This window comes from Phalaenopsis equestris, unplaced genomic scaffold, assembly GCF_001263595.1.
Source record: "Phalaenopsis equestris unplaced genomic scaffold, ASM126359v1 Scaffold000417, whole genome shotgun sequence".
NCBI classification, from domain to species: domain Eukaryota; kingdom Viridiplantae; phylum Streptophyta; class Magnoliopsida; order Asparagales; family Orchidaceae; genus Phalaenopsis; species Phalaenopsis equestris.
Window position 1 is genome coordinate 1,085,790 of NW_018164858.1, and position 12,428 is coordinate 1,098,217.

Consider the following 12,428-nt stretch of genomic DNA (forward strand, 5'->3'; position numbering starts at 1 on the left):
CGACAAAAAAAAAAAAAAAAAGGAGAGGAGGTGGTGAGAGTCTAGAGGCCGTGGAGGTTCCATTAGTGTGTAAGAATTGTGAAGATTTCTTCGAGAAATTGTAAGAGTTAAGGGAAAGTGAGAGATTTCTTCCTCCTTACTACTTCGAAGAGAAATTCTGTGCTGTAAAGAAAGAAAGAAATTCAGAGGAACTTCGAGGAGTGTTCTTAGGGAGAATTTAGAGATAAGTTATTTATTTGTCGTAGTTTGTATGACTTTGATTTTATATATGAATTCCGAGTTTTGTTGTGTTTTCCCCATGAGTTCTGAGTAGTTTTCTCTGTCTTTCTCCTTGTCTCGAGATTTGTGAAATGTTGATTTGAATTGGTGAAACCATGTAAAATGGTGATTTGAATTGGCGAAGCCATGAAAATGTTTAAGAAATTGTGATGATCTTTTCACTTCGATCTTAATTTACTTTCAATCTGGTCAATTGATTTGTTAAAATATGTTGAGTTTTACAACTAAAGTGAAGATTACATCTAAGATTCAGGGAGGTCAAAGCCCTTGGAAGTTGGGTGCAAATAAATAGGGAAATATTATTATCGGGCGTAAAATTAGAGATTTTAGAGTGACAGATTAAAATCCCCGATTTGGTCCTATCGTTTGGGTGCTGAAGTGTAGATGTTAGCCCTCAGGTGAGGGGAACGTGGGAGCTCCGAAGTGAGAGCCGGTGTCCTCCCAGCCTAGGCCCAGATTCAATATACAACCATAGGATTAGTCAATGTTCTTTATGCCTGGACCAAAGGGTAAAAAATAGGTATGCTCCTATTTGACACAATATAAATTGAACTAATTCATTTTATTCATTCACTATAATTTCTTGACAAGGAAAATGATGCTTTCCTATATATTAATTATCACAATTAAATCCTACTTTATATCATTAGTTATTTATTAGTTATTAAAATTATCTATTTATTTCAATTGTCTATTAGTGACAGATAAGCAAATTGAACGTCGTTGTTGTGATTTAAGTATTGCTTTTTTAAGGTCTTAGTCTGTAATTCTAAAGTACTCCCTGTGGGATCGATATCTATGACTCCATTAGAGCCATATATTACTTGAGCGATACGTATACTTGCGTTGATAAGTGTGACTTTACAATTATTTAATATTTAATACGTCCATATTTATCTTATATTTTATTGCATATATAAAGTCGTTGTCATTAGACTCAGTATAGCTCCTACAGTTGTCATCTTGACTACAAGAGAAAATTTCTTAGTGTAGTACGCTAATTTCTTCTGTTGAATCCTGTTCACAACAAGTTTTGTCTTATAGCATCTACTTCTTTTAGCCTATTGACCCACTTTTTGTGCATTTTCCTTTTGCCATTTAGTAGGTCTTCCAAATTTCAAGTATGATTTGGCTTCAATGTTTGAATCTCGTCATCCATGACAAACGCTTAGTCCTTTGAATCATAAACTTGAGTGGTCTCTTCATAGCATTCTGGTTCAACTTTATTAGTTAATAAAAGATAGTATAATAAAAGAGAATACTTATGTATCAATCGTGTCACTCTACTGGACTTCCCGACCTCAGTAACATGTGTTTGATGAACTTTATATGCTTCATCAGATTGAGCACATCTCTTTTCTCAATCTTTTTTGCCACAATTATCCTCTATCTCAACATATTAGGATAACTCTTCTAGCTAACTGACAATCTTGAGTTATGTTCTTGTCATTGTATATCTCCATTTTATTCAATATCATATCACTCTTGTTGATGAACTTCTGATTCTAATAATCCTAGAATTTGTATTCAAATTCATTTGAGTCGTATACAATAAAAGTACACTCGACATATCTTGAGTTTAGTTTTGTATCTTGCATCAACATGAACCTATGTTGAACAATAAGATACCTCAGGTTATATAGATTTACATCATTATCACTCCAGCTTCTTTAGATAAGCCTTCATTCAAACGTACTGGCACACCATAAATTATCTGATAAATTGTAGTTTTCACTGCTTCTGCCTACAATTACTTTGGCAAGTTTGCATTCAATCTCATACTCCTGACATGTTCCTTGATGGTTATATTAATGCACTCACGCATGCAATTATGTTGTGTATCCTTAGAACTGTGAACACATGCTTGTTCCCTTCTGATGCACTGAAAATCATGAACATCTGATCACGATATTCGTCATCATTATCTAATCTAGGACACTTCAAACTCAAATTTATCTCATTTTATCATTACCTTCCACTTCTTAAACACCTTAAATACATCAGATTTATGCTTTAAAAAGTAAACTCTTTCATTTCTAGTGTGATCATCTATAAAAGTGACAAAATAATAGAAACCTTCAATGGATTGGAGTAGTACCTCATATATCAGCATACACTAACTCCAACTTCTTAGACTTCTTCATCGACCTTACTTTTTAAGAAACTTTCTTTTACTTGTCATACACACATTCTTCAAAAAAATTTAGATATATGTTTTAAATGTTGTTGAAGGTTGTTTTTAGAAAATAGTGACTCCATACCTTTTTCGCTCATATGGCCAGGCCTGCAGTGCAAAGGTCTACATCAACCTTTGTTCCAACCAATCACCTCAATGTATTTTGTCATTTCATTGATCAGGTAAAGATTGTCTTCAATGTTACCCCAAGTTATCACCATTGCCCCGTGGCCAACTTCCACTAATCATCATTAAAAGTAGTCACATACCCTGACCTTGCAAACTGACTCACCAAGATCAGTTTTTTTTTTTAAACTTGGAGCATGTCCTACTTCACTAAACTTCCAAATTATTCAATTTGACGACTTGATATTAACATCACTCTTTCCTATCAAATACACCTCTGCATTACTCCGAGTGTAGTTTTTAAACACCATTTTGTTAGGGCAAGCATAAAAAAACACCGTAATCTATTATTAATGATTTAATTGTCTAGAGATAAAACTAGGTAGTTACCTTGGATTTTGCATGTGTAGATATTTATGAAGAGATTACGGTAATCTACTATTAATGATTTTAATTCTCTTGGACTTGAATCTTTCTCTGCTTCCATTCTTATCATGATTCCTTCCCCTATTTTCAACATTCAATGCAAAATTTAAACTTTCATGGCGCATCTTTTTTTGAACTTCTCCATTTAGCACTAACCTCGCGAAATCATCAAAGTTTAACTTCCTACTACATGAAGAGTTACCATTGTAACTAGTTGATCTCAATTGTATGACAATAAAGATGGAATTAATAGTGCTCTGACCTCGTCACCAAACTTGATGTCCAAAGAACACAATTGATTTGTCAATGTTAAAATTATTCAAATGTTCCGTCACTGAACTCCCTTTCACCATTTTCATGTTGAATAATTTCTTCATCCAAAAAATCTTATTTAAAGCTCTCGTGCATTCTTGTTAGTGTCGCCATGAATCCATTCTAGTTTTCTCATTAACAATATTGAAAGTAACAGTTGACGAAAGTGAGACGAATCAAACTTAATATTGTTCGATCAAACAAACACTTCCTATTCTTCCAAAATCATAAATTTAGGTTTTTGGTGATTCCTTCTAATGTCATTCAGTTCTTTTGTTCGAACAAATGTTCAAGGTTTGAACCGTTGAACTTCTCTACCTTGTACCTCGGTTCATCGACGATTACTCACACTCGAATAAAATATCTTCAGAAAATCTCGCTTTGCTACCACTTGTTGGGACGAGAAACCAAATTTGACCGATTCACAACCAAATCACACTGCAAAAAAAAAACACACCGATTTGAGAAATTCATAACAAAAATTAAACAGAAGCACATAACACATGATATCCATAGAAACACAAGAATTAATGTAAAAAAACTTGAGAATGGGAAAAAAAATCATGGAACCACACCAAACCGCAAATTCTAATGTGGAATGAGGAGAAATGTATCGATACACCACACTTAGAGTTTCTCTCTACAAGCTTGGAACTCACAAACGTTTTTTCTCTCTCGATTGCACAAGAGAAAACCACAAATCCAACACTGAATTCACTGTACCACTCGCTCCATCCCGCTCTTGTTATGCACACTGCTAAGAGATACATTCCTCGTATATAAGTTGAGGACTTGAATCTTGATATGAAGAGAAATTGCTCCTGGCACTGAAGCACCACTCTTGGGTGCTACCTCTCCATGTGCTCTGTCTTAATTTGTTATTTTAGGTGTCGGATTGCCTGTCAAGAGCGCTGAGTTCTGAATGCTCTATTTTCGAACCTGGAAACAACCATCCCACGGTGCAGCTACGCCTATTCAGGGCGCTGCATTTTCAAATGCTCAGTTCCCTTGGCGCTTGGCCACCTTTATTGGCACCAAGGTGCCACTCTTAAGCGTTGGGGAGCTTCTATGGGGCATTGGAATGCTCTAGGTGCTGTTGCTGCAGTTGTGCTGTGCTATTAGGCTCCACACACATTAACAAAAAGTAACTGGTGATATAGGTTAAGCTGCCTGTGGTGCTGGTTGTTCAACTTTGTTGGATAACTTGAACTGTCAGTGCAATTTGGGCTGTAAAATTGGCTTGTAAAGCTCGGGTGACATTTTGTGTCACTATCCTTGCGAGAGTAATGTAAAGAATGGGTGCTCTAATATTTTTGATGGGTTGACCATGATGATCACAATGATGACTAGGGGAGAGAGAACCTTAGGGATAGGTACCGCTTCTATAGTAACTCTCTTGACTGTTGTCCAAGTGGTTGCAACACATCATCTCTTTAGAGCGAGTCTAACTAATTAAAATTTACATGAAATTAAAATCGACTGAATAACTATCTAATTGATATTAGAATAACATAGACTGTCACAAATTCTAAGAAGATAAGAGATATATATTAAATACAAAAGATAAGGAATGTTCAATATAAAACATGGGTATCTTGAATTTAAAAGTAAGAGGTATTGAATATAAAACACAGGGGCCTTGAATACAAAAATAACAATATTGAATAAAAAATGCAAGCTCTGATACTACACTGTCATGTCATAAGCTCAGAAGACATTACACCCTAACATCGTATGGCATGATAAAATGAATTGAACATATTTTGTATTCTCAAAAGAAAAAAAACAATATAAATAATAGTGAAAATAAATGAGAGATAACTTTTATTCCATAAATGAGATTTTCATTGATACAAATGAAGGAAAATAAGAAAATGTTTGAAATAAAACTGAAATGTCAATAGAAAAATAACTATTTACTCGAAAGAGGAAATATATTAACTAAAATAAATATTATAAATACCAAAAAGAAGCGTAGAGATGGTTCTACATGTCGTTGAGTAGAACTTGTTATATAAAAATATCAATGGATGAATTTGACAAATCTATCTCAATAAATAATCACTATTTATTAAGGCATAAACGAGAAGGAACTCGGGCCAATATGATATATAACTCTATCAAGAAAAAATATTGTATAATTCAAAATCAGTATAATATGAGTATAATCAATCTATTTAAAAGAATTTGCAATCACTAACAATTACCATTGTATCACCTAATAGTCATTATTATTTAATTATTTATAGAGTTGGTTTTATCACACCCTGAAAATGGGAAGATAAACATCAACTTAAAGAAACCCAACAATTTTCTCTACAGTAGTCACTGTGGTCTGTCAATCCGGCTAGCTAATATCCAAAAAAGTTTCTCTATAGTAGTCATACAAGCATATAAAATTGCAATTTTTTTCTACAAGTAAATGTGTAGTAGTATACTACTTCACACAAGCTTGTGATATGACAGAAACTTACATACAATTCATAAAAGTAAAGTGTAAGATAAAAAATATGATAATTATAGGATTTACTAAAATTTGTAAGAATTTATGCAGCAAAAAAATAATACGGTTATTTACTATGTTATGTGCATTAAATGGAGTCTAAAACGAGTACAAAAAGAAATATACATATAAAGTAAAAGCGCAGAACTGATAATCTTACAAAGTAGTGAAGTATCTAATACAAACAATAAAAATAACGCTCATAACAATAAATGATACGTTTATTCTCTAATAAATCACAATTACTTATCTTGAGTCGGTTAATACGAAACTTCCAATCCATCGGCTCAGATGGCTTGAAATTCATGCACTCAAAATGTAAGTAGTTATAATAACAGATTATTTATTATTATTATTATTAATCTATAAAATTTAATTTATCAAACCCAATTAATAATTTTAAAAAATGAACTGACAATAAAGAAGAGGAAAGGAACAATACTATGGCAAGGGCTCGACGGTTGCTACAAAGCGAAGGAGAAGAAAGGGCCTCTAGCTAGTTTAGATGAAGGAGGATGAGTTTTTGCTCGAGGGGTATAAACAATTCTAGGAGTGGTTGAGCGAGACAAGGGCGATGCCCTAGCTTTTCGGCATTAATAAATAAGGAAGAGAGGCGGTTTGGTAGCAAGTGTGGGAGAAGCCCAAATCAGGAAGTTGGTTCACACAAAGGAGAAGGTATGTTGTGCGATTTAGGAAGGCTGTGGAGCTAGAATGAAAGGAAGAAATCGTTTGATTCATGCGATATGGGAGGAAGAGAGTGAGGTGGGATTCAATGGTAGGTGTTTTTGCGGGTTAAATGCAGGATTAGCGGAGATGAAAACAAAATGTTTCGATTCTTACACTTATAATCAATTTCTCTGAGGAAATTCAAGAGCATAGTTGGACGCTTTAGCTGACACTTTCATTTTATTGGAGCTTCATGGTAACGGTCACCCATAAACCTTTTTTGACTTTTACAATCGAATTACCCCTTTTTTTCTGTATTTGGCATATTGTTGATGGAAATGACAGTCATCCTGGTTATGGCTTCTATTTACATTGTGCGTCTGCTTAATATTGTATTGGAAGATAATATGAAGTAAATGCGTGCCAAATGAATGCAGTTATTTAGGCTGCATTTTCTTGAAATTAGTGCAGGAAAATTTGGCGAGGAATATTTGTCTCTTTGTTGAACTAGCTTCGAACCAAGTGCTAGAAAGCTAACTTTGCAAGCAAATGTTTAACAGTTCACTGAATTTAGCGATAAGTGTTTAATTTAGTAATAGATGTGATCATCATTGATACTCTATTATATAAAGGTGAGGTTCATTGAAGATGACATACTTATTCTTCTTATGGACAGTGGGGCTTATTTGACAGGCAATTTGGTCGAACAGACTCTCCAGAACCTGACCCGGAGGGGAGGATTCTTCAATGGGACACAGCCTCTGTTCAGGAAATGAAAAATAAATTATCTAGCATTGGCTTTGGACCACGACAGGTACACTTTATGCCCTTTTTGATGTTTGTCTATCTCAATCTTTTGTAAGGGGTTTATTTTAATAAACCACGTGATTTTTCTTATTTTCATATATTAATTATTATTAGTTTTGCATTTTGTAAGTTAAGGTATAATTTTATCATTTTCACTAAGATATATCTCTATAAATAGTGCCCATAATCTTATAATTGTAATCAAATTTAAAACAATGAAATTTTTTGTTTTATCGTTCTCTTTGGGGATTTATTCTCCCTTCTATCATTACATCATAGATTCTTCCTCCCCACCTCCCACATTCCTTCTTTTAAGGCTAAGGTGTCTTTAACTAAGAAAAATTCGAGTTTTCTTCGTGAATATTTCCACTTCCCTTTCCATGAGCTAGCCTTCAACTTCTCCATATGAATTCAACAGCTGGAGATTTACAAAACTCGAAGATGGAGTTACACTCTACCTCAATCAAAGAAGTTTCATTAAAGGAGGCTCCGATCAAGTATGTTGTTGAATGGCTGAAGCACCAATTGCTAGATTAACAACTCAGAGTGTTTCTGAAGATCATTAATGTTGTATTTTTCTAGCTGCTAAGGAAATTTTAAAATGGCTAGCCCATGATTGGTGAAGTCATTGAACTATGCCTAGTGCTCGTGCTTGCTCATCCCTTACTCTCCTACATCAATCATCCATTATTGCATATCCTGCCCTCATTTTCTTTGCATTCACTTGGAATGAATTATACTTGTACTTGCATCTTGTGCTCAATTGTAACCTCACTGGCTTATTAACGTTGCTCATTCATTCCAGAATTTAACTAAATGTGAGGTTGGGTGGGGTGGGGTGGGGTGGGGAAAAATAAAAAATCAACCAAATAAATAAAAATTAAACTTTAACTTTTTTTTTATAAAATAAATAATTAACTAAGATGAAATGAAAAAAAACTAAGAAAAACATATAAAGTAAAATAAAATACCTAATTTAATCTAATCATTATGAATGCATATTTCAAATTATGGGAGTAATATACTGTTTTTGAGATTTAAGGGTAGAACTGACGGGAGATAGATGGTATTTTGGGAGAAATGCTTTTAAGACTACGTGGAGCCACAAAAATTAGGGAAATGTGTAGTATGTCTCTACATGATAGATCAAATAAAAAATTATATAATATAAGGAGCTTTAAAACATTATGAGGGGGATGAAATAAAAAAATATTTAAAATAAATCAAAATTTAAATTTAAAATTTTTTAAATTATATAAATAAATAAATAAGATGAATTAAAAAACACTAAGAATAACTTATAAAGTAAGTAAAAAAAGAGCACTCTTTCAATTTAATCATTATGAATGTGCATCTTAAATTGTGGGAGCAGCATACCATTCTAAGGATTGAAATTTTAGGGGACAAATGACGGGATATGTGTTATGTTGGAAGATAAGCATTTACTGCTACGCAGAGGCTTTAAAAGTAGAGAAAGTCTTTTTAATGTGTAATTTGTCTCTGCAAGATATAAGATAGTTTAGATAAAAACTTATCTAATAAAGGAGCTTTAAAACTTCATCAATAGCCGAAGTTGTTTTTCTTGAAGATCAAGTTGAACAAGAAAAATATATCTTCAAGTAACCATATCTCACATGTTTTGTAAAATATTAACTTTTAGAAAGTAAGATAATGTTTTGAATAATGCCAAAATCTAATATTCAAAACATTATATTAACTTCTGTGATGTAGCAATCAAATTACATTTGCATAATATAATTTTGAATAACTATAAAATATTTATTAAATTAAAATATAATAATTATTAATTTTTTTATTAAGCTGAGCCGGTAAAATTATTTGTGTATGATATGATAATAAAGGGTTTAGCAAAAGTCTAGGGGGTCGATTGACCCCAGTTTATTTGTGTATGATATGATAATAAAGGGTTTCACAAAAGTCTAGGGGGGCGATTGACCCCAGTCCAAGGTCTCTACCAATGGCTGCTACAACTCAAAATTCTCTCCTCTCCCCACGTTGCTATAACATTTCATTCATAAAGCTTTCCTTGCAAATCATGATCACATTCTAGGGCTTCCCCATGCTTACCTTTCTCTCACATGTTTCGCTTCGCACTTATGCTGTAAATGTTGCTAACCCCCACCCAAAAGCTTGCTCACGCCCAGTGACGATTCACATCAGCTTGTATCAATCTCCACACACTTGCTTTTGCTGCAACAAGTCTTAAATCCATAAACTCATCACCCATCTCTGTGCAAACTTGCATAAATTCATTTGAGTGATACTTCAACTCGCTATAGTAGAGTATTTCAGAATAGGAGAACTGATAAATTGCAAAAAATAAAAAAAATTTAAAAAATTAAAATAAATAAATTGCAAGTATACTTCAGTCTTTAGTTACAAGTGCATTTTTAATGAATAATGTGATCATTTTAAATTCAGTATTAATGGTTTAAATGCAATTATTATTCAGGACTAATTTGGCATCTCCATATTTGCTTAAGAGAAAATTTTGTTCCTTTTAATAAGGTCTATTTCTATAAATAGGGCTCGTAGTCTTGAAATTATGATGGTTAAAGATGGAAGAAACTTCTGTTGTTTCATTGGCATTCCTATGGTGGAATTGTTCTCCCTTATTTCTAATATTTCTTCATGCTTTCTTCTTTTCTATCTCTTGCCTCCTTTCAATCAAGACATTCATTCAACTAAACTTCTCAATCCTCTCTTTCTCTATATCTTTCTAATTTTTCATATATCAAATTATTCTCTTCTCCGCAATTATAATTTAATAAAATAAAATAGAAGTTGGCGACGGTATCCATTTTGCTTGCCCCTTTTTCAAATACATGAAGCATCTAGTGTAGATACATTCATTCATTTATTTCCTCTATCAACTATTGCCTAGGCTTTCTGATTGAAAGATATGAAACCATGAACAGAAGCTCTGAAATATGAAATAAAATTCTATCTTTTAAATTTTAATCTTCATTTTCATTCATTTCTTAAAATTCATGTTCCCTATTTCCAGTTGGCGGTTTTGTCTGCATTTCTTGGTCCAGACCAAGCAGCAGTAGAGAATAAACTTGTCACTGATCCAGAAGTGCGCCCCTGGGTCGAGAAGTACCAGCGCAGCAGAGAAACTGTTTCTCAAACTGACTATGAGGTTAGAATCAAGTAGAATAATTCAGTGGCGCTTGAAATGTGCATATACTTTTGTTCATCTAAATCATCAAAGTTAGGTATTGTTTGACAGGTGGATCTTATTACTACTCTTACAAAACTAAGCTCCCTAGGTCAGCAAATAAACTATGAAGCCTATACATATCCAGTTCAGAAGATCCAGTTGAGTAAACTGAAGTTATAAATAGCTTGCGGTGGGTTAGTGTTTTTCTGTCCTCAGAATTCTGAGCTAGGTGTTTTAATTTTTATCAACTATATGAAGTGAATAGTTTTATGTTTTCTTATGCTGGTTTTATCATTTATGCAATCATTGTCATTTTTGCCATCGTTCGTTATCAGGCGAAAGCTCTGGCCATCATTTTGGATTTCTGTAATAGAGAAATATGAGAAGCTGTTTGTGCGAGGTAAGTTCTTAAGTTTCCACGGCCCCTTGAAAGTGAATAAAACATTTACATTGCCTAAAAAGATAATAGTGATACATTAGAAAATTCATTGACCAGGCATGAATCTTAATATAAAAATATTAAGACTTTATGTTTGGATCATGTGAACTCCAATTTTGACAAATTTATGATTGATTAGAATGTTAATGATACCAAATGTGATCCAATTCAACTTCAAATAAGTGCAAATTGAGTATGGTTAATAATTTCATGATATTAATTAAATGATTAAATGATCTCTTATTTTTATATGTTTATAGTCAAAATAAGCATCTTGAAAAGAGGAGTCTAACTAGTCTAAAAAGGCTTAATTATAATGTTGTTAATGTTGTTAAATATTAAAAAAATAATTTATGATATCGATCGACTAATGACGTGTATTATGACTTTAATTTGATTTATCAAAATGCCCTTGTCAAAGATTAAAAATAGAACTTTAATTTTTACATCAAAGAGACCATGGATTTGAATTGAAAAGAGGTCCGTTTGATGTTTAAAATTGATGATCATCACCAACAATTGTTTTCCCATATGTTTTCACCCTTCTATTATTTTCTCATCATCATTGACCTGCCATTCTATAATCATTGTTGACCATCTACCATCATCCGCCATTGACCATCATAATATATTGATCGTTTGGCCGCCATCATCTAACTGAGACAGTTTAAACGTTATCATCCAACTAATATCATTTGATTGACATTATTTAACCGCCTTTATCAACCTTTACTTTTATATTCTGAGCCACAACTCAAAAAGTCAAGTTAGTTTTGTTAGTTTGGGCTAGGTCATGAGTTTTTTCTCTAGATTTTATACATTAAATTTTTATTATCTCTTGCGAATTTCTCTTAGCCGTACATGTGAGATTTTTATGCAAATTTAATGGTAAATTCTCTTTCATTGTAAATTTTCTAGCACATAACAATTGTCAATAGATGGTAATCTCTTATTTTAAAAAATCTTACACTTCTTTCCTCAATTACTTTTTATATATTGTATAGAAATTAATATGCAATAGTTTAACGGCATTGAGTCAACTCAGCAAAGATAATGTCCCTTCCATAATTATAACAAATTTGTAGGTAGAAGAAGGTTGCATTAAGCATCTAAATATTTTGATGGCATAAAATGGCAATTTTATTTCAGAACAAATGACTCGTATGCTTGGTGATTTTTTTTTTTTTTTTTATATTTGAGTAAAATTAATGGTAAATACATTCACATAACATATTTAAGGTCTTTAACCAAGAATTTCTTTCTTGAAAGCCAGGGCTCTCTACCAATAAGCTATGGTGGCTTGCATGAAATTCTTTTCCTTTGCTTTTATGAATGGTTCCATGATACCACGTTTGATTTGATTTATTATATATATATATATATATATATATTATTATTGGATAAGAATTAATGAACAATTATCAGGTGCTTTATAGCACGATGATTCCTAATAAAAAATTTATGAAAAGCTTAAAGCTTAAAGACTTAACTTGAAAAGAGATTGATGGGC

General features: G+C 32.6%; 1 protein-coding gene across 2 annotated transcripts in view; it reads left to right on the forward strand.

Annotated features, from left to right (window-relative positions):
• LOC110027172 (thylakoid lumenal 29 kDa protein, chloroplastic) overlaps positions 1-10,891 on the forward strand; it is a 31,908-nt gene extending 21,017 nt beyond the window's left edge. Inside the window, exons 9-12 of one of the 2 annotated variants that reach the window (XM_020728487.1) lie at positions 7,165-7,302; positions 10,324-10,458; positions 10,549-10,669; positions 10,815-10,891. In XM_020728487.1, the coding sequence (XP_020584146.1) occupies positions 7,165-7,302; positions 10,324-10,458; positions 10,549-10,659 (384 nt within the window). In that variant the 3' untranslated portion in view covers positions 10,660-10,669; positions 10,815-10,891. Of the gene's footprint in view, positions 1-7,164; positions 7,303-10,323; positions 10,459-10,548 lie in introns of both variants that reach the window. The other variant, XM_020728486.1, reaches the window with a different exon arrangement.
• The last annotated feature ends 1,537 nt before the right edge of the window (positions 10,892-12,428 follow it).